General features: G+C 45.6%; 1 protein-coding gene across 1 annotated transcript; it reads right to left on the reverse strand.

Moving 5' to 3' along the window:
- Window positions 1-14,667: 14,667 nt before the first annotated feature.
- On the reverse strand, window positions 14,668-16,026 carry LOC124676735 (protein PHLOEM PROTEIN 2-LIKE A10-like). Its single transcript, XM_047212768.1, has one exon. It carries the CDS (start codon window positions 15,984-15,986, stop codon window positions 14,910-14,912), a length of 1,077 nt encoding a protein of 358 aa, XP_047068724.1. The 5' UTR covers window positions 15,987-16,026; the 3' UTR covers window positions 14,668-14,909.
- Between the last annotated feature and the right edge of the window lie 8,387 nt (window positions 16,027-24,413).

Raw genomic sequence — 24,413 nt, forward strand, 5'->3', positions numbered from 1 at the left:
GGCTCTTATTGACCAAGATGCCTACTCCATTATTGTTTGAAGTTGTCCACATGTGTACCACAACTTGAAGCCAGTATCCTCCACCTCCAGCTTGTACCATCTTCCATTTGGTCTCTTGGACACATAGGACATCAACACGCCTCCTACTCGCCAGAAGCAAAATCAATCTCTTGTTCTCTCGTCAAATCATATGAAGAAGACACGATACCCTTCTTACCAACACCCCTGCAATTTAAAGTAGCTCTCAGATCATAGATACTTGGAATTTTGTTCCCTTCTTCCGGTTCCGATCACAATGCCACACAAAGGGTGGTCATTAGAGACTCTCACAGAGGCAACACTTGATTTGGAATGTGCTCCTCTAGAGGCAACTACCTGATTTGGCTAGTGTCTCTCTCAAAATCAAATCGATATTGGTACTATCATCTCGAAAAACCTAGGGTTCAAGCAAGCAGCGACGAGGAGGCTAAGGATAGAATAGCTACTTCTTAACGTAAATTGGGCGACATATACCATACCTTCCGCCCTCCATTGAGCTTGCACAGAGAAGAACGAGAAGATTAGGGCAACTAGCCTCTCGCGAGGAACCGGGAGAAGAGAAACATGACGAGAAGGGGAAGGGACACACAAGATGACTCTCGGGAATGAGGAAGAGGATAGAAAGGGGAAGGGACCGGAAGAGCGCAAAGGAAACGACCTACCCCCGAAGGAAAAAGTGGGCCAGCCCAAAACTAACGGGCACTCGTAATCGCAAGCGCTGGGGGTTACGCGGTGCGTCAAATACGATTTGCCCTCCCGGCCCCATTGGTTGGTCCTGTCGGCCTCGCTTATAAGCCCACGCACGCCAAGGCCCAGGGGTACGGGTTGTGCGGATTGGAGTCGATAATCCGGTGGTGGAGGAGATGTTGCGGATGCGTGCGCGAGCGCGAGGAGCGCGATCCCTATTCTCAGCTCAGCGCGGGGAGCGAGCGCTCGGCTCGCGCTCGAGAGCGGGATAGAGTTGGGCCGGCCCATTAGCGACGGAATTGTTTTTCGTTCGTTTTTCTTCTTCGAGTTTTCTCATTTTCTAATGGTTTTATTTGGTTACTTTGGTTTTTCTCTCCAGTTTTTGGTTTTGCTGATTAGTTTCTGAACTTTTCGAAATTTGAACTTTTTCGAATTTGAACGTTTTTTAAGTTTGAACATTTTTAGATTTGAACATTTTAAAATTTGAACAACTTTTAAGTTTAAACAATTTTATTTTGAACATTTTTAGATATGAACATTTTTCGCGTTTAAACAATTTTTAGATTTTTAATTTTGAAAAATGTTCGGTTTTGAAAATTGTTCTATTTTTAAATTGTTTGATTTTATGAAAATTGCTTAGATTTTTAAAAAATGTTTGTTAAATTTAAAAATCGTACAAATTTGAATATCACGCAAAAGCCGAACAAATTTTAAATATGATCAATTCCAAAATATAAACACATTTCAAATTTAAACATTTTTGAAATCCAAACATATTTTGTATCTGAACTATTTCAAAATATGAACAAATTTTCAATTGAACAAGTTTCAGATCTAGACAAAAAAAATTAAATTTGAACATTTTTCAGGCGAGACAAAAAATTATATATCAAGATTTCAACATCTGAACAAATTTCTCTTTGAACAATTTTTAGATCTAAAGAATTTAAATTTGAAAAGTTTTCACATATAAACATTTAGTTAAACATATAAGAGAAAGAAAGAAAAATATACAAAAGGAAATTTACCAAATCTTACGTAAACATCAGCAGGCATCCTAGAGCACGTACGTAAGATGGGCCAAGCCCATCTTAGACTGCCATATCTAATTCCCTAAGCGGAGCCGGCCGCTATCATCGCTTAAGGCGATCTATAGGAGCTCCCCGAAGGAGCGCAGCAAAACCGCTGGGCATGCAGAGAGGAGAGCCATGCGTTGGCGAGAGTCTACCCATGAACCGGACGCCAGCCGTTGAGCACGCGCCGCATGCCCGCATGCATGGTGTTCGTCGTCGTTGCTCTCAACAACTTCTCGATCCATCGATCGCTGGTCTCAGATACTACTCCCTTTTAGCATCGATCATAACCGTCGGCAGCTAATATATGCCTACACGGACAGTCCCCGACAGGCTGGCCTGCGCACACCAGGGGGCCAAGTATCAGCGGCTCTACGCGACGTTCTCACGCATCGATCCAGATGCAGACGCGTGTGGCAGCCAGAGGCCGTTCTCGATCGAGCGGCGCGCTCGCGCGTGCAGGTCGGCATGCCCCGGCCGTTTCCCCCCTCCACCGCTTTAAATACCATTCCGCTCCGCCCACATTATTCACCAACGCCACCGCTCACAAACCTGCACATACCGCTCCATCCCATCCATCCTTCCAGATAACTAAGCAGCCGCGTCGGCCGACATCCATGGCGAGGGCGACGACCCTGGCGCTCGTGGCGGCGCTCGCCGTCCTCCTCATCCTGTCCTCCGGCCCGGCTCGGGCCTGCAGCCGCCCGGACCGCGCCGGCGGACGTAGCCGCAGCAGCCACCAAGGCATCTGCCAACGAGGTATGACATTCATACACCCCACGATCTACAAAGTTTCCGTTGATTCATGGCCGACTTCGCCAAACGATATCTGATCTTTCTCTTATCGATGCCGTCGTGTTTCCATCAGAAGGTTGCGGAAGACCGAGAGTGCGAGACGGTCGCCGGAGAGCAGCAGCGGGAGGACTGCCTGGCGAGGAGGACGCTGGCCGCGCACACAGAACTACATCTACACCCAGGACAACGGACACAACTAGATATAGCCTGCGTACATACATGCCTCCTTGCTATATGATGCATGCATAGCGCATGTATGTACTGGCAATGCCTCTTAGCTAGGCTTAATTTCGGCGTCTCATAAAAAAGGAATGAAGTTATGCGAGAATTAAAGTTGCTTAATTTCTTCCTCCATATAAAAACGGCTGTATATACATGGATATGCCTCGATTGCTCGAGGTGGATTGATTTGTGCGCTCTAGCTGCCTCGTTTCTTTTTGTTTATTGAGAGAGAATACAATACTTTATTGACTAAATAACATCAATACACAGAATCTTCCGGATGCAATCCGGAACAAAATCAGAAATAAAACCTGAACTATCACAAGTTCTAGCTAGAATGTGTGCAACTTCATTCAAAGAAGGCCTAACATAACACAAGTGTATCCGAAATGAAGCCCGCTACCATGTGTCCATGATTTTAAATAACCGGCTGCTATAGCCGCGGCTTCCCAATACAGCTAGCCAGGCTATAGCCGGTTATTTAAGAACTTTGGCACCTTTAGTCGAACTATAGCAGTTAGCCGCATCATGCGGGAAAGACTATAGCGTGGCTATAGCCAGCGTGGCTATGGCTATAGCTGGCTATTTAAAACAGAGCATGTACTTGTCTGATCTCTGTCACCACCGAACCAACTTGTGAAACGATCCGGGACAGAAGAGCTCTCAGCCGCTTGATTAAGGATAGACACAACCAGAAGCAAAGACACCCTCTCGAAGCCCTTGTCAAGGGTGATTTGACACCATTCGACGGAGTGCCAATGCCTCCGCAAGTTCATATACTCCTACCCCTGACTCCCTGAAATCCAAACTTTGACACATTTTACCGAACTTTCATTTCCCTACTCCTTGGTTTGACGCCAAAACTGTGAAGGAATCAAGTCTTGTTTTTCTACGGCAGTCGGAGCCAAACTTGACCAAAACCCATGACAGCTAGTTCAGTTGCATATAACGCCGAAACTGGCCAAGTTTCCACACGCTCCATTTAATTCACCAAGTCTCCCACGATTCATCTTCAGCGCAAACTGTTCCCACACAGTGCAAATGGAACAAAATCAGTGCAAATGGAACAAAATCAGTCACGGGGGAATTTAGAACGCTCCGGTGGACCATGATGACACCCAAACGATCCAAACCAACAAGCACCTAAACAAATCAGAGAGCCAGCCAGTAGCTCCGGTAGGTATACGTGCTCGGTGACATAGACAATCTTCTGGGCGCAAGAAACGGCCGGCAGCGAAGACTTCCCTGACGGAAGGAACGCAACAGGTCAAAACAACCGAAGAAACAAAGCATATGCTAAGCCAGATTAGGCGTCAGGCTCTGGGCAGCGACAACGGGAGCAATTGACCTCCGCAGATGAGCTCAGGTCAGCAGTTTAGTATAGTGTATGAAAGGTTGACGACAGCTACGTACCTGCACCTGGAAGATGGATATGCAGATAAGTATGGGCATCCTCTAGAACGCTCTTGTTGGTGACATCCGGGCGTGATTTTGACCTTTGCAAACTAATTCATTCAACGGCGAATAATGTCTCTTTAGTAGTACTTGATTAGTGATTAATTATCATTAAGTAGCTGACTGGGGATAGCACCTGTTCATGCCTTACTGGCTCCGGCGACCTGCCTCCTCCTGAACACCTGGTGTTCATTGCATATAGACGTTTACATGTGTTTTCTCGGTTCTTAGGAGGTGGAGGTAATTGCACCACAGGTACAAGAACTTGCACCCTATGTGCATTTTCATACAAAAACTTGAAAAGTGTGTTCAGGTGGTACAACAACTTGTCCTGGATGTGCACCGTTGGTACAAGTGGTCTCTGGAGCTGCCACGCGTCCCTGGTCAACCGTCAAACCGTTTTTGCAGAAAAGTCCTTACAGAATGCGAGAATCGCGCGCGACCGAAGCAGTCCTCTCCTCTCCGCTCGTCTCTTTCCCCTTTCCTCTCCTCTCCGCTCGTCTCGTTCCCCTTTCCTCTCCACTCTGCGGCGGCGACCAGAAGCAAACCCTAGATGCATGGCGGACCAAGGGGAGGGGAGCATGGACCGGCACGGGCCGGATGCCGCCGCCGAGGGTTTGCCGTCGCGGAGGGCCGCGGTGGAGGGGCAGGCCCGTGGCTCCGGCACTGCTCCCGCTCGTGGCCGTCGCGGAGGGCTGCGACATGCGGTGGCGGAGGAAGGCCATGGCAGCAATGCGGCGACAGAGGAGAGGGTTGCGGAGGAGACTCGGCAATGGAGGTACGAGAAGCTAGTCCAGAAGTAGATGCTCCTATACTGCTGCCTAACATCGGAGGAGGAGAGGGCGGCCATGGCAGAGCCCAATTGCTGGCGGCCGGCAATTCCAAGCAATCTGGAGGAGCAGATTGGCGCCATGGAGGCTCGGTGCCGCGGCCAGCCTGCCGCCCCGCCACCACCCCCGACAAGCGAAGGAGGAGGACAAGCGCATCTAGAAGGAGGGAGATCGTGGGCGAGGATCACGGGTGAGTACTTCCGGAAGACAGACGGGAGGATCATCGTCTCCATCTACACTGGTGAGTTAATTTTCTGTGTATGCTGGAATTGGTGTGTTAACTGAAATTCAGTTTCTGAAATTGGTGTGTTAACTGAAATTCAGTTTCTGACTTGGTTGATGTTTGTTCTTACAAGCAGAAGAAGAAACTTGAAGAGGAGAATGCATTGCTGCTGATTGAGCTAAAAGGGTTGGAGCTACAGCTAGAGATGAGGAAGGCAGAGAACAAGAAGTTGCTGAAGAAACATAGCCAGGAGCTTAGAAGGAGGGATTGGAGGGAATGTGTAATTGTGTGCTTGTTCTCTGTGTGCTTAGTGCTTGTTGCTATGATCAATGTGAGGTAGAATTGGGAAATGTAGGTGGAATAAATATCAACTATGCTTGTAACCAACAATGCTTGTAACCATGCTTGTTTAGATGAAAACCATGGTTGTAACCATGCTTGTTTAGATGAACACCATGCTTGTAACCAACTCGTTTATGGAATAAATATCAATCTTTGATTCAGTTCCAACAAGTACTTGCTTTGCATTCGGGCATCGATAGAGAGGAAGACAAATTGTAGGGTTCAAACATCATTTCGAGTAACCGATAGCATTCAAGTGTTTACAAATATAAATATGATCCTAAACATCATTCAGTTAGAACATTACAAATTCATCACTCGAGTCTGTCGTCGACTAATTGGAATTTCTTCGGGATTGTCACTTGGGAATGCCTCATTCAAATCAGGCAACTCATTTCTCGGGTTGCTCATTTCCAGGTTGCTCATCACCAAAAAGCAAGTAGTAGGTTGATCCCTGGACTCCGTGTTGTAACCTCTTCTTCTTGCATTTGATGAAGTTGGCACAGTTAGGCTGTGATGAACTGGCCTCCTCTGCCATATTTGGCTCTTTTCTTTTCCTTCCTTTACCTCTTCCTATTTCACTTGCTCCTCCTCTGCCAGCTCCTCTTCCTCTTGCACTTGCACCTCCTCTGCCTGCTTGTCTTCCTCCTCCTCTTCCTGTTTCACTTGCTCCTCCTCTGCCTCCTCCTCTTCCTCTATCTGCTTGTGCATTAGCTCTGCCTCTTCCAGCTTCTCTTGCTCCTCCTCTGCCAGCTCCTCTTCCTCTTGCACTTGCACTTGCAGTGGTTAGCCTTGTAGGTGGTAGTTCCTCTCTTGCAGACACTACAAAGGCACTTTCTTCAGGTAATGGTTGTTGCACTCTTGGTAGAGGGAAGTGAGTCTGCTTTGCATTGAAACATTGGTTGACACATTGGTACAGGGAAACATTGAATCAAATAACATAGATTGAAAAATTAGGCTTGGATCATGGAGTTACCTCTTGGCCCATTTGATGCACCAGTGTTCTCATTTGATGCATTGGATCATTTCTAGGGTCAGGAGTGATAGGCATTAAGTGCTGCATGACAGAAGGATCATCCACATCATCATCTTCCACATTGGTAGCTCCATTTAGGTTATCCAATACCCACTTGGCATGTCCTTTTTTATTATGGTTGGGGTTTCCACACACAGAGCAGTGCATAGTCACACCTGCTCTTGTGATGGATTTGACTCCATGTTCCTCCTTTTCCTCTGGAGTTTTCCTTCTGTTCTTCTTTGGTCTTCCCATGACAGAACAGATCAAACTCATGGACTTGTCTACATGTGTTCAGCAAGTGTGCCTTCTGTTCAGCTTGTGTGTTGATGCCATTGTGCTGCATCCTATAAATGGCATCCATGTACGCGGCGAAATGCAAGCAAAGATGGACAATGCCATGAGTTGGAGGAGGAGCACCTGGCTCTACTGGTGCCTCCGGCTCCCGGAGATGCCTCTCTGTCCGAAGTGCTTCCATGGCTAGGGCAGACAAGCACTTGCTAGTGTATCGTAGGAGAACCTTGGAAGAGAGGGAAGCTACCGTCGCAAGACGCGGAGGAGGAGGAAGAAGCTGCTGCTAGGCTGAGGGAAGAGCAAGAAGCAGCTGTTACCCTGAAGCAGCTAGGTGAGTGCTTTAGGACTACACAGGTCATCCAACTTCCAACAGACAGACCAAAACCAACAGACAAACCAAGAAGGTACCATGTGTCACCAAATCTTGAAGAAAAGGTGAAGAGTCTGGAGTTATGTTGTCTTTGGTGAAGAAGGGCATGAAGAAGATGAAAGAGGCTCTGAAGATTGGTAGAGGCAAGGACAAGGGCCAAGTTTATCATAGGAAAGGTTAAAGCGAGTAGGCATTTAGTTTGTTCTCTGCTTTCAATCATCTAGTTTGTCTGAATAAAAATGTAAGGCATGAATAAGTAGGACCAGTGTTGAGTAGATAGTGACATACCTTCTAATACTGTCACTCATGATAGTGAAAGGACCGAGTGTTTGTAATCCCTAAATCATCCCTTAGTGTTGTCGGGAACCATTCCCATGAGCTAGTGCACTCAACTTCTACTAGTCCCATTGCAATAGGATAGATGCGATCATTTGGATCAATGCCTACTGTCTGTCAACAAATTTCCTTTGTACCTTGTTTTAATGTGACATCCATCTATGCATATCGAGGCCTACATCCTTCCAAGAAACCCCTCTTGCATGCATCATATGACCAATACAATGTGGCTAGATGCTCTTTGGGAACATCATCTGCAGCTTCTTTAATTTGATTGGTGCTCGGGAAGAATCTTGATCCAGGGATTTGCTCTCCTCAACTCCTGCCCATAGTCACATAACAGGGCAAACTGCTCCTTTTCATCCCCATGGATTATGTTAAGTCTTGCCTTTCCGGCCCTTCCCAACTTAAATCTGTTTGGGCACATATTGAATTTCCTTTGTACTTTTCTTTGCAAATGCTTTCAAACCAAGCTTTTGGTTATCTCTGAATTCATCAATGAATATCCGAGTAAGGAAAGGAGTTGTCAGTGACTTCAACTCCCAGTACCTCTCACAAGTGTGCTCTACCGCAATGCTTGTCTCACTCACAATGGCTCCCTCCCTCCTCTCTTCTGAAACCTTGATCATCCAAGGACATCCTTCCTCACAATGAGCATCAAGCCTAGTTGCTTCATTCCTTGACTTCCTAATCTTTACTCTCTCATTCACACCATAAGCTGTCAAAGCCTTCCTAAATTCAGCCATGCTAGAAAATAACATTCCAACTTTGAAGACAGGGGTTGCCATGTCTACTTCGGGATTGAATTCTTTGAACCTCGTATTCCAAAAGCTATGCTGCTCATTGCTCAGTTTCAGATTATCATGGTCAAGCCCAGCATCATCCTCAAACTCAACAATGTCTGTGCACTCATTGTGGTCATTAACATCTTTGTCAATGTTGTCTGCAAACAGATCATCATCACCATCTTCAGCATCATAATCACTGTCATAAAAGTCACTGTCGGTGTCGAATCATCCTCATCCTCACTTTGTGGTTCTCCGATGACGGTACATGCGGATGACGAGAGGTTCTTCATCAACAATCTCTTTCTCTTGCTCTGTTTCTTCTCCACCTACGGTGTATTTCCTTGGAATTGGCACCACTACATCTGTCCTCAGCCCCTGCAAGAAATTGTTGTGATCAACCATAGCGCGAGTGTCTTCACCTCTCTCAAAGCTGCCATCATTGCAAGAATGTCACCATCATTCTCAATGAGACACAATCCATCTCTCATGTCGGTCCCGAGGAACACACCGGTGAGAACTTTGTTCTCTCCGTCATTTCATTCCCTCCTTGCTTAAGAAAATCCACAAGCCGAGAGAAGTGAGAAAGTATCGGTGTTGCAATTGTCAAAGAAATCCACGGTCCCACCAATGTACTCCAAATGCTCCTTCGGACCACGAGAAAAACCCATTGTGCTCAAACTCAACGATAGAATCTATGTCGGATCATCTCGAGGAAGTGTCAAAATTCAGTTAAAAATGCAAGTGTTAAAATTCAGTTAACTTGTGCAGCTTCCATTTGGTCATAAACTTCATAAAACATGATGGATTACTGCTACATTGTTACAAACACAATAGCAGCAATGGAGTAGATGCAGGTCCGAGCTGATTCGACTTATTCATCATAAAAAATGGCAGCTTTTCCACCTCTACATTTGCGAGTTAAAATTCAGTTAACAGTTAGCTTGTGCAGCTTCGATTTGGACCTAAGCTTCATAAACTAGATGGATTACTGCTACATTGTTCCAAACACGATAACACCAATGGAATAGAAGCATTGATCCGAGCTGATTGGACTTGTTCATCACACAAAATCGCAGCTTTTCCGATCAACAGAAGACTGGCGCCTCACATCAACACCTACCATCTTCACCAAAACCTTCCCCAAACCTATCCTAAAGCGATACAACGACGTCTCCCACTGATTTTGCGCAGCTAATCGTCCACACATGGCTAGATCGGCCCCACGAAAATCCATGGCCGTGGAGGAGAAACAAAGAGAAGAAGACGAGAAACAGAAAACGAGGATGGCCACGAGACGTACCATACTGCGGAGGTTCGTCTCGCCACTCTCGCCGGCGTGGATCGTCCGCCATGTCCGCCGCCGCCGCCCACGAACTCGGCTGCGTCCTCGCCACCCACGACGAACAGAAAGAAGGAAGGCTACGTCGTGCGCGTGATTTCTGCGTGGTCGTTATACAGAGAGGTGGGAGGACCTCTTCGTAATTATCCAGTTTGCGAAACGTTGCGATGCAAAACTTCCCCTCCCGCCTCCAAACTGCCACGTGTCGCCACCACATTCAATTGTATGAACTATGCACATATTGGACAAGTTGTTGTATGAGTGGAACACGTTTTGGAAGATGTTGTATGAAAATGCACATACGATGCAAGTTCTTGTACCTGTGGTGCAATTACCTCTAGGAGGTGACATATAAGTTAGATTATAAGGTCTTATATGCATGCGACCCTGACATAGTTAGTGACATGGTTAGATTAGACGAGCAAACCTGATTACCTGATTGATGGCGACAAAGGGAGTTGACCACCGCTAATCAGGATTCATATAGCTGCGCATATTTCCCAAGAGGCTATCAGAAGTGTGTATCCTCCCTCCTCTGACCAATACTCACCATCACATATGGGTGCCCAGGTATGAATATGCAACCTGAAATCATGCAGCGTTAGATACAAACAAACTTCCAGTCAAGCAATCTTTTATTACGAAAAGGATGCTGGCAGTAGACAATTCTTGCACACGCAAGTAAAAGAACCTGCGGTTCTGGAGCATTGTAGCTCGCCAGTTGATTCCGTACAAACTACAGATCGGTGTTCTAGAAAGGGCTCAAGCTTGAAACATGCGGGAGTGAAAATGAGAGAAGCAAAGACACGCAAGAGCGTGAGAAAAAATTCAGAAGCCCTCAAAAATTGACATGGTGATGCCGATGTACCAGGCTTCACTCTGAAACTCGGTCAATGAGAATTTTCAAAGCATCGATTCCAGAATGGGGTTTAATGTTACTATAGTATACGTTTCAGCCATTCAAGATTCAACATAATGTTCTAAAACTTGTACGTGATAAACCCACGTTCATCTTAGCAGTGTGGACAGAAAATTTAACTAGTCTCTAGTTTGCGATCTCAATATGTTCTCTGGATTCATTTCATGATGAGAAAATTGTAATCAGCATTAAATCCCTTCCAGGACTCCCAAACAAGGATCATCATTATTAACACAACATAAAAACATACCATCAATTGGACAGATAATTTCCCCGTACAATAATATAAACCGCCTGGTATGGAAAGAGAAATTTTCTGAAGGTGTCTTGACAACTCGGTAAGCACAAAGTGCAGTTTGTACAAATGGGGCCACGGTGAAACAGAAGCAAATAATCACCATTGCAGAAATGTGGATATTCTGAATGTTCAGGCAGACAGGCAAGTTGAACAACCAATAGATAATACAGATCTAGCCTAAGAAATTACGGATAAAACAGATTATGTACTGAATCATGTGCATCTACCTAAGCAACCAAAATCTCCACAGCTTCTATTGAACACCTGAATAATATGCTGTTCTGAGCAGATTTCAAAATATTTAAATAGCTGAAACAGTAGCCCTTTTTTTTGAGAGAGAAATCAGTAGCCCTTGTTAAACATCATATACAAAAAAAAAAAACACTACCCTGTATTATTGGTTGTAAGAATGAAACAACCTCCACTTGCCATCGCCCAACATTTTGCATCAGTTTTGATTTGATTGATTAGAAGTTGGATTGGTCTGTACTCATTTCTGAACACACACATGTTTCTTTCTTGCCAAATCACCCAAGCCGTGAGCGTTGAAGCTCTTTTTAGTTGATTCATGCAGTCTATCTGAAGCCTGCACCCACCATTCTCTGAATTTGCTATCAATCGAAGGGACAGCGTGGGTGAGGTCTGCCCAGTTCAGAGTAGTGCTCCAGATGATGTTCACGACCGAGCATCCAAAGATGCGTTTTCTTCTGCCGAGTTGCAATTGCAAATCACACACTTCTCGGTATGCGGCAACCCTCTCTTGGCTAGTCATCAGCTGTCTATGTTCTGGCACGGATGAACAGCCGGCGCCCAAGACCCCCAAATAGCAGCAGCTAGGTCGCACCGTGTCGATCCAGTGAAGTGTGCGAGATATACAGATTTCGCTGAGTAGATTCCCTTCGGCTCCCACGACCACTTCCAAACGTCGGAAACATTGGACAAGTGAAATTTCTTAGTTCCTTCCAAAGCGTTAGCGCCTGATGAAAGGCACTTATCGATATTTGTTTCTTTATATCATCCATCCAGGTGCTGTTAGGCAACCCTTCCGCCACCATTCTTTTGGCCTTGACTGTTGGGTTGATAAGCTTGTAGACATCCGGAGCCACTTGTTCCATTGTTTTCCCATTTATCCATTTATCTAGCCAAAAGTAAGTCTTCTCCCTGTTGCCCACAGTAACAGTTGCGGCGGCATTTAGAATTTGTCTGACTTGCTCATTAAATGGTGAGGCCAAATTATTCCATGATTTCTCCTCAGTTCTCAAACTCCATGCCCATCTCACCTGAAGCGCCACGCTCATGATGTCTAAGTTCATAACTCCCAAACCTTCGGACGACAAACGGTGCTCCAATTAATGACAATGTCCTCCAATGACGGAATCTGTCCCTTTCCACAAGAAGGCCCTTCTAATTTTGTCAATGGCTCTGAAAACCCATGGAGGCGGGTCCAAAGACATGAGATGGAAAATAGCAATAGCACTCAACACCGATTGCACAAGTATAAGCCTTCCACCTTGTGTGAGCATGTACGTCCTCCACGAAGCCAATCTGCTCCTTACTTTATCAATTAAAGCTTGAAAGTCTTCCTTTCTTGCCTTTCTCAAGTGTAGGGCAAACCCAAGTACTTGACAGGAAATTCTGCAACTTGACAATTCAATATTGTGCTGAGATTTTCCGCTGATCCATCTCTAGAAAAAATAGGTAAAATCATACTCTTGGCCATATTGCATCTCAAACCGGATGCTCCCCCAAAAATGTCTATTATGGCCTTTGACATCTCTGCTTCGACCCTTGAGGTTTTGAGAAATACAATGACATCATCTGCATAAATAGATAGGCGTTCTGGTATAGGATGACTTGCTGGGAATGGTGCTAGAATTCCCATAGTTTCTGCTTTATCAAAGAGGAGACTGAGAGCATCCATAGCGATGATGAAGAGCATTGGTGAGAGAACATCTCCTTGACGCAGCCCTCTCGCATGCCAAAACCATATTCTCACAAAAAAAAGGAACATAACACTGACCAGCAAAATTATCAGCATATAGGCAAAGCGAAATTACCAGAAAATTTCTTCAACTGTATGCAGGGTTAGATTGTTACACAACAAATAAGTCTACCAATTACCGAAGTAGCTCTTTCTGCTGCTCCTGATACTCACTGATCAAGACTCACTGATCAGAGAAGCACATATCAGAAAAGCACAGATCACATATGGGGTGTGCAGGTATAGAATATGCAACCTGATTCATACAGGGTTAGATACAAACAAAATTCAAGTCAAGCAATGTTTTATTAAGAAAAGGATGCTGGCAGTAGACAATTCTTGCACATGCAAGTGAAGAACCTGAGGTTCTGGAGCATTGTTACCTGTAGGCACTAGCTGCTTGTCGATTCCGTACAAACTACATATTGGTGTTCTAGAAAGGACTAAAGATTGACACGTGAGGGAGGAAAAAGGAGAGAAGTGAGATACGCAAGTGCGTGAGAAAATTTCAGACCTGGGCCTGAGAAAAATTCAGAAGCCATCCAAAATTGACATGGAGATGCCGATGTACATTTCCAAGCTTCACTAACCTGCAGTCAATGAGATTTTTCATAGCATCTACAGTATTTCAGAGTGAGGTTTAATGCTATATGTATCCATGCCAACAATACAAGATTCAGCACAAGGCTCTAACTTGTAAGTGAATAAGCTCACTTTAATCTTTACTATTACCAACAGAGATAGAAAATGAACAAATTTCAAGTTTGTGATCCCCAAAGGTTTTCTGGATTCAACTTCATGATGAGAAACTTGTAATAAGAATCAAATCCCTTACAGAACTTCCAAACAAGGATCATCACTGGTAACAGAATATGAAGTTATGAACAGATACCATGAATCAGCAAATAATTTCCCTGTACAGCAATTATAAACCGCCCGCCTGGTATGAACAGAGGAAGTTTCAGAAGGTGTATTGACAACCCGGTAAGCACAAAATGCAGTTCATACAAGTGAGAGCACGGTGAAACAGAAGCAAATAAGGGTTATTCTGAATGTTCTTGCAGACAAGTAAGCTGAACAATACATACAGATAAAACAGATCTAGCCTAAGAAATTTACTGATATACTCCCTCAGTTCGAATTATAAGATGTTTTGGGCATTTCAATGTAGACTACATAGCGACTGAAATGAGTTAACAGACACAGCAAAATGCGTCTAGATACATACAAATTCAGAAAAAGCTAGAACAACTTAATATTCAGAACGGGCTGAATCATGTGGGTCTACCTAAACAACCAAAATCTCCACAGTTTCCATTGAACACCTGAATAATATGCTGTTCTGAAACAATTAGTAGCCAAAACCACATATTTTCACAAAAAAAGGAAACGTAAATCTGAACATATAGGCAAAGCGAAATTAAGAGAGAATTTCTTCAACTGTATGCAGGGTTAGATTGTTACACAACAAATAAGTCTAGCAATTACCGAAGTAGCTCTTTCTGTTGCTCCTCTCCATTTCCGAAGCTACAATTTCAGCATATTCTATACTCTATTTGCTGTACATAAATATAGAAACTGCTTGCCAAGAGATGAAATCAGGGGCCCTTGTTAAACATCATATACAACAATACAGTAACCAAAACCATATTCTCACCAAAAAAAAAGGAAACATAACACTGACCAGCAAAATTATCAGCATATAGGCAAAGCGAAATTACCAGGAAATTTTTCTTCAACTGTATGCAGGGTTAGATTGTTACACAACAAATAAGTCTACCAATTACCGCAGTATCTCTTTCTGTTGCTCCTCTCCATTTCCGAAGTTACAATTTCAGCATATTCTATACTCTATTTGCTGTACATAAATATACAAACTGCTTGCCAAGAGATGGAAGCAGGCTTAAGCTGGTGAAAGGAGCCATGTACCGTTCAACACATACAGGCACAATACAATGCAGATGGCAGCGATAACCATGGACCTTTCGCTCATAGACCTCAGAGCACAGAGCCCAGCCCTTACAGTTGCATCAGCACCAGCCTTTGCGCCATCGTGCAGTCTCCACAACACAAACTCGAGGAAGGACCGCACCGCCTCGAACGTCGCCCTGCCCGTCAGATCCAGCGCAAGTTTCCGGTTGCTCGGAACAGCAAGCGCACCGGAGACCGTCTCTGTCCATCCTTCCCTACTCCCACCATTGCCACTTGAACTGCTGCTGCCATTGGCATTTCCAGTGGTATTGGAGAGTACGCCGTGGGAGGTCTTCACCAGCGTCTCGATGGAAGCGCTGCAGAGTGCAACGAGAAGCTCTTGTAGCCTGGCGTCGTAGGCGGGGTTTGTGGCGGCGGCGCAGATCTGGTCGTAGGTGTTGATGTGGATTGTCTTGTCTATGAAGACGCCCACGGCGGTGGCCGTGAAGACCTCGACCCAGCTACGGATCGCCCTCCGGCAACTCCCCCTGGTGGCCACGTCGACCCAGCTCGCCGGCGATGAATCCGAAGGATCGGCTGGGAGCGAGTAGAAGGCGAGCACGAGGTCGCGCCCGAAGCTGCCCGCCACGGCTGACACGAGCCGCTCGCCTTCTGGGGAGAAGAGCTTCTCGACCAGACGGTCGGAAAGCGGCACCTCGGCCCCGGACGCTGGGCCGGCGGCGGAGTTGTAGCCGTGGAGCACGCCGGCGGTGAGCGCGCCGGAGAGCGCGGAGGCGGAGGCGGACGCCTCGGGGGATGACGCGAGCTTGGAGAGCTGCGTGAGCGTGGGGGGTAGCACGTCGGAGTCGGATCGGAGGAAAGCGGCGAGGTCTGCGGCGACGGCGGCTACGGCGTCGGCAAGGGACGAGAGAGCTGAGGTGAGGCGGGAGATGCGGCGGCGTCGGGCCGCGACGGACGGGTGGTGGTATATGAGGTAGGCGGCAGCGGCAGCGCCGGCGCAGAGGATCCAGCGGCGGCGGCGATGGGAGAAGACGAGGACGCGGTCCATAGGGAGCAGAGTCGGGGTTCGGATGGGGAATTCGCGGCGAGCAATGGTGGCCGACTGGTCGCCGTCGGAACTCTGGAGTCTGGACTAGGTGGCGTCTGAAGTGGAATTGGACCGTTTTTGAGTGACATTACCAGTCCAGTGAGACCCATTTGTAACTTACAATATAATTCTGGCCCATTTGTATTTACAGGGTGTTACCGTTCGCCGTGAAAATACGCAAATCCTATATCCCGACCAGGTCAGCGCATACCGCGCGCCGCACACCCCCGCGCGCGGTATGGGCCGGCCCAGTCTGGCGCAGCCTCTTTAGTTTTCTGTTTTCTTTGTTTTTTAATTCCTGTTTTTATTTTTTCTTTTCCTTTTTGTTTCCTTTTCTTTTAAGATGCAAAAATATTAGGATTCGAAAAATGTTACGATTTCAAAAAAACTCATTTTCAAAAATTGTTTAAATTTAATTTCTGAAAAATGTTCAGATTTTACAAATTCAAATTTCATAAATATTTTGTTAAAATTGTTGAACCCCAAAAATGTTCAAATTTTGAAAAGTTTCGTTTTTTCGACAAATGCTCATTTTTCAAAAACTGTTCAATTTTTGAAAATTGTTCAATCGCCGAAAATGTTCAATCTAAAAAACAGTTCAAATTTTGGAAAAATTCGAAATTATGAAAAATGTTCATTTCTAAAAAAAATCAATCTTAAAAAATGTTCAATCTAAAAGATGTTCAGAGTTTTTTAAAAAATCGAATTTTTGAAAAATGTTCATTTTTCGAAAATTGTTCAATCACTAAAAATGTTCAATCTCAAAAACCGTTCAAACTTTGAAAAAAATAAAACCCGAGACATGTTCATTTCAGTAAATGTTCAAATTTTGGATTTTTTATAAATGTCCAGATTCTTGAAAATTTTGCTTTCTAGAAAATGTTCAGATTTTCAAAACAAAAAAAAAACAAAATAAAAGCAACAAAAATGAAAAAGAAAAAAAATACGAGAACATAGGAACTAGGTCGGCCTAACATGCTGACCTGGGGGCAGTGCGGCGGGTCGTACGCGCCGACCAGGTCGGCATATAGGACCTCCTGTGAAAATAAGCAACTCCTATTTGTATATGAGGTGCTGGCCGTTTTGTTCTTCCTTTTATTTTTTCCAGTTTCAGTTTCTTTATTTTTTTCCTTTTTCTTAAGATTTAAAATATTAAATTTGGAAAATGTGCAGATTTAAAAAGATGTTAAATTTAAATAATATTTAAATTTTTAAAAAAATATGCAGTTTTAAAATAGTTTAAAAAAATGAAAAATGTTTAATCTTAAAAATACTGAAGTTAGAAAAATATTTAAATTTGAAAACGTTCAGATTTTGAAAAATGTTCAAATTTGAAAATATTCATATCCAAAAAAAATGTTCAACTTAAAAAATTGTGCAAATTCAAAAAATATTCAAATTTGGAAATATTCAAATTCAAGAATTGTTTAGATTAATAAATTCTTAAGATTTAAAATTCAAATATTGTTCAAATTAACTACACATGGGGCTTTGTAGCGAGATGGTTTGCGGGTCGGCGACGTGCGTACAAGGCTCGGAGTAGCCTGAAGTGCGTCGTGGAGGATCATGTACCAAAAGGCGTCAAGTAGTGCACGATGGAGTTCGGGCTAATATGACGCGAGAGGGAGCATGGTTGCAGTCAAACATGTTCGGCTGGGTTGGACTGGACAGTCTAACGGATACAGAAGACGATAAAGATCAGCGACTAGGAGTGTGATGGCTGATGGTGTCCGAATTTGTGGCGTGGAAACACGTGGCGCATGCCTCAGAGATGCGTGGTTCGGCATCACAATGGTGCAGAGTTGATTCAACACGGTGCACACATGGGAGTTTGAGGCTGACATGGCCCGGGGATGGATTGATCATCCATGGGGTTATGTTGAAGGTGGAGCTGGAGTCTAATGGAAGATTCCACTCGGATAATGGAGGGGATACGGCGTAAGCATGCCGAGAGTCCAAGCCTATTTCAACGGGAAGCAAGAGGCACGTTGTTCAGACTGGAGCTCAAGGTTCGAGAGTTGTGTGGAACTCGGCATCGATGGGCTTGAGCTGGTGTGGGTACGCGTCCCGGGAGATCTTGGCAGAGATTGCGGATGCTCGGCGCGGTGATAACGGCGAGGCGTGCGGTAAGCATGGGACACATCGACGGGATGGGGCACTGGTAGTTAGACATGTGGTCTGACATGTATGCAGGGTGCTGAATTAGTGTTGGCGACTATGTCTATCGGGATTGACGTCAAGTGATGGACAAGAGTCGGACATGGTGAATCTAAGAAAGTGTTTTGAAAATTCTGAAATGTCAAAAGTACATGGCCGTATATTCTGCGATGTTCAATGCACATGGAAAAGTGCAGCTGACGATGTAGAAGGAGGCGGAGTGTTGTAGATGTGGGACATGTAGAAGACTATCTCGAAAAAATGAGGCAAATGTGAATTTTGATTCAAGGTGACACAAGGGCTACGCTGAAATTTCTTCAAGTTTGAAGAACTTTCGTGCACATCATTGGTCGGTGTGTGATGGTGTCTAACCTGAAGAAGGAACTACACAGTGTTGTCACATGGAGTCTGGGAGTAGCAGCGAAGATCGTTGGAAGACAACTCAAGTCCGGAGTACATGGAGGGTTGACACTTGGATAAACTCGAGGTGGTGGAGAATATTCGTCAAGGTGGAGTTTGTTGAGTTGTGTAGACTACGTGTTGGGTTACGTTAGAACTCTGAGTTGTAATAGGTGTGAATATGTTACGTGTATTGTTCGAATCGGACTCTAGTAGCCTGGCCTTCCCATATAATGTGATAACGTGAGGGGCACCACATGTTGTAATCCATCATGACTTGATAGCAGCAGGAGTGCAAGGGAGTCGACGGATTGTGCCGAGATGATCGGTGTTGCGCTATCAATGGGGAGGAGCGCATGTAGGCATGCCCGAGTAGCCAAGTTGCCGAACTGCGTTAATAAATTTTGGTGTTATCATCATGTGTGATTGCATAGTTCCTAGGTAGATCAATTATGCGCATAGGACACTAATATAGGGCGTGTTTGGTAGCCTGCATGGATTTCCTGGCTCACTGCGCCAGCGAGATGGGCCTCCCTGCGCGTCGAACAGGCCATAGGCCAGGAAACGCGGGTTGTTTGGTAGCATGGGCGGCCTTTTCTGCGCGGAGAGGGAAGCTAGGATCCATTGTTTGGTTGCCCGTTTCTAGCCCAACTTGCACACAGGAAAACATGAATCGACTGTTTGGTTGCTCAAATCACAGTTCCATATCCTTACCATAATTCAAATAGGGTGAGATTACCATTCCATAGCATGTTACATACGACCAGACACCATTCAAAAGAACAAGATCCTCACGATCACCACGATGAGGAAGGCGATAATGTAATCTTTGACCCGACTCGGACGTACCTCTGGTGGTGCTCTTTGTAGAGCATGTACTTCCTCCGGCGGTAGCTTTGCTAATGGCGCTGCCACATCGATGGCATGATCTTCCAGGAACTCCTGTTCCAGGCAGGTGAGGTACTCTTGTTGTGCCTCATCCAATGTTTCATACCCACGGTAGTTGTTGTTGGAGTAGCCACTGACCTGGTCCTTACAGACCCTCCAGGAGTTGTAGATTCCTCGAACCCGTCCGCGGTGCACCACATACCACTAGCACGACATAAGAAGAACAGGTAACCGATCACAACCATGAACCAATTCATAACAAAGCAACAAAACCACACACGTGTTGACAACAAATGATAAACTAATAGGGGCATGCATGATCATTCCAAAAGTGGATCACAAGTTCATCCTACGCTACTATGATGCCATCCTACCACAACAAGAAAAGTGGGTGTCATCCTAACACCGCAAGTTCACCATCACCTGAGGGGTTAATATATACCACCTCATCATAGTTACAAAAGGGGGGCATCAAATATCTTACAACCCTGGCTACTGCCAAAATGTACATCATCAGCATAATCATCATCAAGTTCATCACCTCCATGCATGCATCCCCTAAACCGCTGTAATATCCCAGAACATAGGATAAACGAGGGGTAGATTTAGGAATGGGATGTGCATTTCATCACACAACGGGGGAAATTTTCACGCTTTATTGCATAAAACCTAAGATTGATCGAGGTTTCTCTCTCGTTGCTATTATGGTTAGAGTAAAGAGAGTTCTATGAACTTCGACATGACCTCTTTTGGAACTAGGGTTTTGGAGAGGCATTTGATTTAGCATTTGAATTTGAATTTCAACATATATGAAAGAAGTAAACAACAACTCAATTGAATTCATAATTCATAACTTAAATTCAACATCATATGAATACAACACATTACATAAATAAATTACAAGTATTACAATCAGCTCATAAGTAAAACTTTGAGCTTTATTGATTTCACACACATAATACATTGTCATTACAGAATTCCTTTTATATTACAAGAATTGGAATAAATATAAAACAGAAATAGATAGATAAAATGGCAGATTACAACATTGGTGGTTTTCCTATACTAAAGTCTTCCAAGATCTTCATTTGATCTTATCCAAATCTTGTTCAACTTGAAACATGCAAAAGAAGAAACAATAGAAACTAGTTTGTCCAGTAACAAGTGTCAATGACACTTGGGCAGTAAAAATAACTAGAATAGCACCAGATAATCATTGGCTGGGGGATCAAGCCCCAACCAAAGCCAAAGGGGAGCCCAAGATCTTTTCTCAATCGTGAGCCATGGAGAAACAGGGCAAGACACCATAGCACACAACCACATAGGTGATCCCGACCAAGGAGAACACCAACCAGTGCTATAAATAGCACAATAGTTTGGAGATAGGGATGAAATCCACATGATAGCAAGAACAGCAGCAAGAACACACCAGTAGTGTATTCATTTAGTTCATCCAGTAAACCAGGATGAAACCAAACCAAACCATAGATGGTGACTTAGAGCAAGACCATCCGGGAGCTAGGAGGTGAAGGGCAGCTGATCAAGTCAACCAGCCAAAAGCACTTCATCAACAAAAAGTAACCATCTAGGAGCTGGAACAAGGTATAATTCATATCTAGATTGGATCCAATGATCAAATCCATCATAGGACCGTCGGGCTCCTAGGACCGTCCACTTCAGAGAATCCGCCCACGCGTCCTCGCCGTCGCGTCGTGCCGGATTCCAGAGAAGGACACGTTTCCGGGAGCCAGGAGTACCTATCTGCGGAAGAGCTCGTTGAACAGGCAGGCCGGGGTGCTATCGCACACTCGGAAATCCTCAACAAGCCAATAACTCCGGATGATGCCGCAGATCCTGAAGCTCTAGAAGCGACAAGAAAGGAGATGCTAAGCACCGCCAAGGTAATTGACAACACTGCAGTAGCAATGCTGGAGGAAAGGCAAGAAGTTGGCGAAGTAATGGAAAACTTACTCAAGAGAGAATGCAAAGCCGCAACATGCCTGGCAGAGGCTAAAAACTCCGGGTTAAATGGGAAACCATGATGGAGGACGCCGGCAAAGAGGCGGATAGGATCCGCATGGAAGCCATAGACCCCCGAAAGATCAACTTCGCAACCCCCTCAAACCAGTAGCCACTTGCCACTCCCAAGGACATTATGAAGAAGGCTGCGGAAATCTTGGCGAAAAAAGACGACGAAATCGACATCACACACCTCCGCACACTGGTAGCTTCCGCCGGTTGGAATCCAACCCGGAACACTGTGCGTCCACTGCGCAGAAGGACGCCTCCGGAAGGCACCACCGTGATGATGAATCGCGCACCGGATCGTCGGAGCGCATAAGAAGAACCAGAGAACATCCAAATCCAATCCCGGTTCCCTCGAAAACACCTCCGACGGACCCCAAGAAGGGAAAGGATCCAATGTATGCTGGAAGGGACAAGTACCGGAACCCGTCACCTCCGCCCCATGGGTACCCGCGTCCTCCCCCACCTCGCCGTCGTAGTCCTGTCAGAAACACTAGGCCCCATGGGCCCGGTGGAATCAACATCCGCGACAACGTGGCACCTCAGAGGAACAGGAACACGGAGCGCACGCCGGAGCCTCGTCGGAGCCGGAACGAAGAGCGCGAGCCGGAGCCCCGTAGGAGCCGGAACAACGGCGGCGACCGCCCTCATGGCGAAGGTAGCCACCGCAGCCGGAGTGAGCACCGGGAAGGTCGTGGAGAGTTCGACGGCGGAAGCAAGAGATCCGACAGGCCCCCTCGTAGATCTCCCTCCCCTCCACCTAGTGGAGGAGGTGGAGGCGGAGGCGGAGGCCGCAGATCTTGCTCCTGCTCAAAGTCTCCCCAAAATGGCTCACGCGATGCAAGGGAACTCCTCAACGAGTACAGATCTGAATACATTGGCCCAAAATGCTTTGGCAGGATGATCCGAGAGGAGCCTTATCCAAAGGGCTTGAAGCTTAAGCTACCCGGAAATCTGAAGCACTATGATGGCAGCAAGACACCCGATACCTGGATTGAGGATTACTTCAATGAAGTAAGCTTTGCCGGAGGGAACCCAAGAATAGCCTGCTGCATGCTTCAGTTGTACCTTATTGGTCCAGCTCGTACTTGGCTCGGCGACCTCCCGAAAAACACCATCTTTTGTTGGTTCGACTTGAAGATTGCCTTTGAGAAGCACTTCAGGGGCACCTACAAAAGGTCTACCACAACAAGCGACCTGCAAGCATGTATCTAGAAGAAAGGCAAAACATCACGGAGCTTCCTCACGCGATGGTTGCAAACCAGGAACGAGTGTGAGAACATGGATAATCGCACAGCTATGCACGCCTTCATCGGTGGACTGCAGAGGGGAGGACTGCCCCGGCACAAGCTCACTTTCTTGATCAATGAAAACAAATTGACTTTGGATGACATGATCGGCATTGCAAGCACTCATTCCGCCGCACATGACGAGACAGGAGGAGAACTTGTCGCTACAGCCATACCCCTGCACCATCAGAAGAAAAACCGCGACAACGTCAGTAGCAGCAGCGGCAACAAGCGGAAGAATCCCTCCAACGACCAGAAGAGCGGCGGATCTGACATGGTTGATACGTCTCAAACGTATCTATAATTTCTTATGTTCCATGCTACTTTTATGATGATACTCACATGTTTTATACACATTATATGTCATATTTATGCATTTTCCGGCACTAACCTATTGACGAGATGCCGAAGAGCCAGTTGTTGTTTTCTCCTGTTTTTGGTTTCAGAAATCCTACAAAGGAAATATTCTCGGAATTGGACGAAATCAACGCCCAGGGTCTTATTTTTCCACGAAGCTTCCAGAAGATCGAAAGGGAAACGAAGTGGGGCCACGAGGTGGCGACACACTAGGGCGGCGCGGCCCAGGCCCTGGCCGCGCGGCCCTAGCGTGTGGGCCCCTCGTGTCGGCCCTAAACCTACCCTTCCGCCTACTTAAAGCCTTCGTCGCGAAACCCCCAGTACCGAGAGCCACGATACGGAAAACCTTCCAGAGACGCCACCGCCGCCAATCCCATCTCGGGGGATTCAGGAGATCGCCTCCCGCACCCCTGCCGGAGAGGGGAATCATCTCCCGGAGGGCTCTTCATCGCCATGATCGCCTCCGGATCGATGTGTGAGTAGTCCACCCCTGGACTATGGGTCCTTAGCAGTAGCTAGATGGTTGTCTTCTCCTCATTGTGCTATCATGTTAGATCTTGTGAGCTGCCTATCATGATCAAGATCATCTATTTGTAATGCTACATGTTGTGTTTGTTGGGATCCGATGAATATTGAATACTATGTCAAGTTGATTATCAATCTATCATATATGTTGTTTATGTTCTTGCATGCTCTCCGGTGCTAGTAGAGGCTCTGGCCAAGTTGATACTTGTGAATCCAAGAGGGAGTATTTATGCTCGATAGTGGGTTCATGCCTCCATTGAATCCGGGACGATGACGTAAAGTTCTAAGGTTGTGGATGTGTCTGTTGCCACTAGGGATAAAACATCGATGCTTTGTCTAAGGATATTTGTGTTGATTACATTACGCACCATACTTAATGCAATTGTCTCGTTGTTTGCAACTTAATACCGAAGGGGTTCGGATGATAACCCGAAAGTGGACTTTTTAGGCATAGATGCATGCCGGATAGCGGTCTATGTACTTTGTCGTAATGCCCCGATTAAATCTCATAGTACTCATCATGATATATGTATGTGCATTGTTATGCCTTCTTTATTTGTCAATTGCCCAACTGTAATTTGTTCACCCAACATGCTATTTATCTTATGGGAGAGACACCACTAGTGAACTGTGGACCCCGGTCCATTCTTTACATCTGAAATACAATCTACCGCAATACTTGTTCTTTACTGTTCTTCGCAAACAATCATCTTCCACACAATACGTTTAATCCTTTGTTTACAGCAAT

The sequence above is a fragment of the Lolium rigidum genome, chromosome 7 (assembly GCF_022539505.1).
Source record: "Lolium rigidum isolate FL_2022 chromosome 7, APGP_CSIRO_Lrig_0.1, whole genome shotgun sequence".
In the NCBI taxonomy this organism is placed as follows: Eukaryota; Viridiplantae; Streptophyta; class Magnoliopsida; order Poales; family Poaceae; genus Lolium; species Lolium rigidum.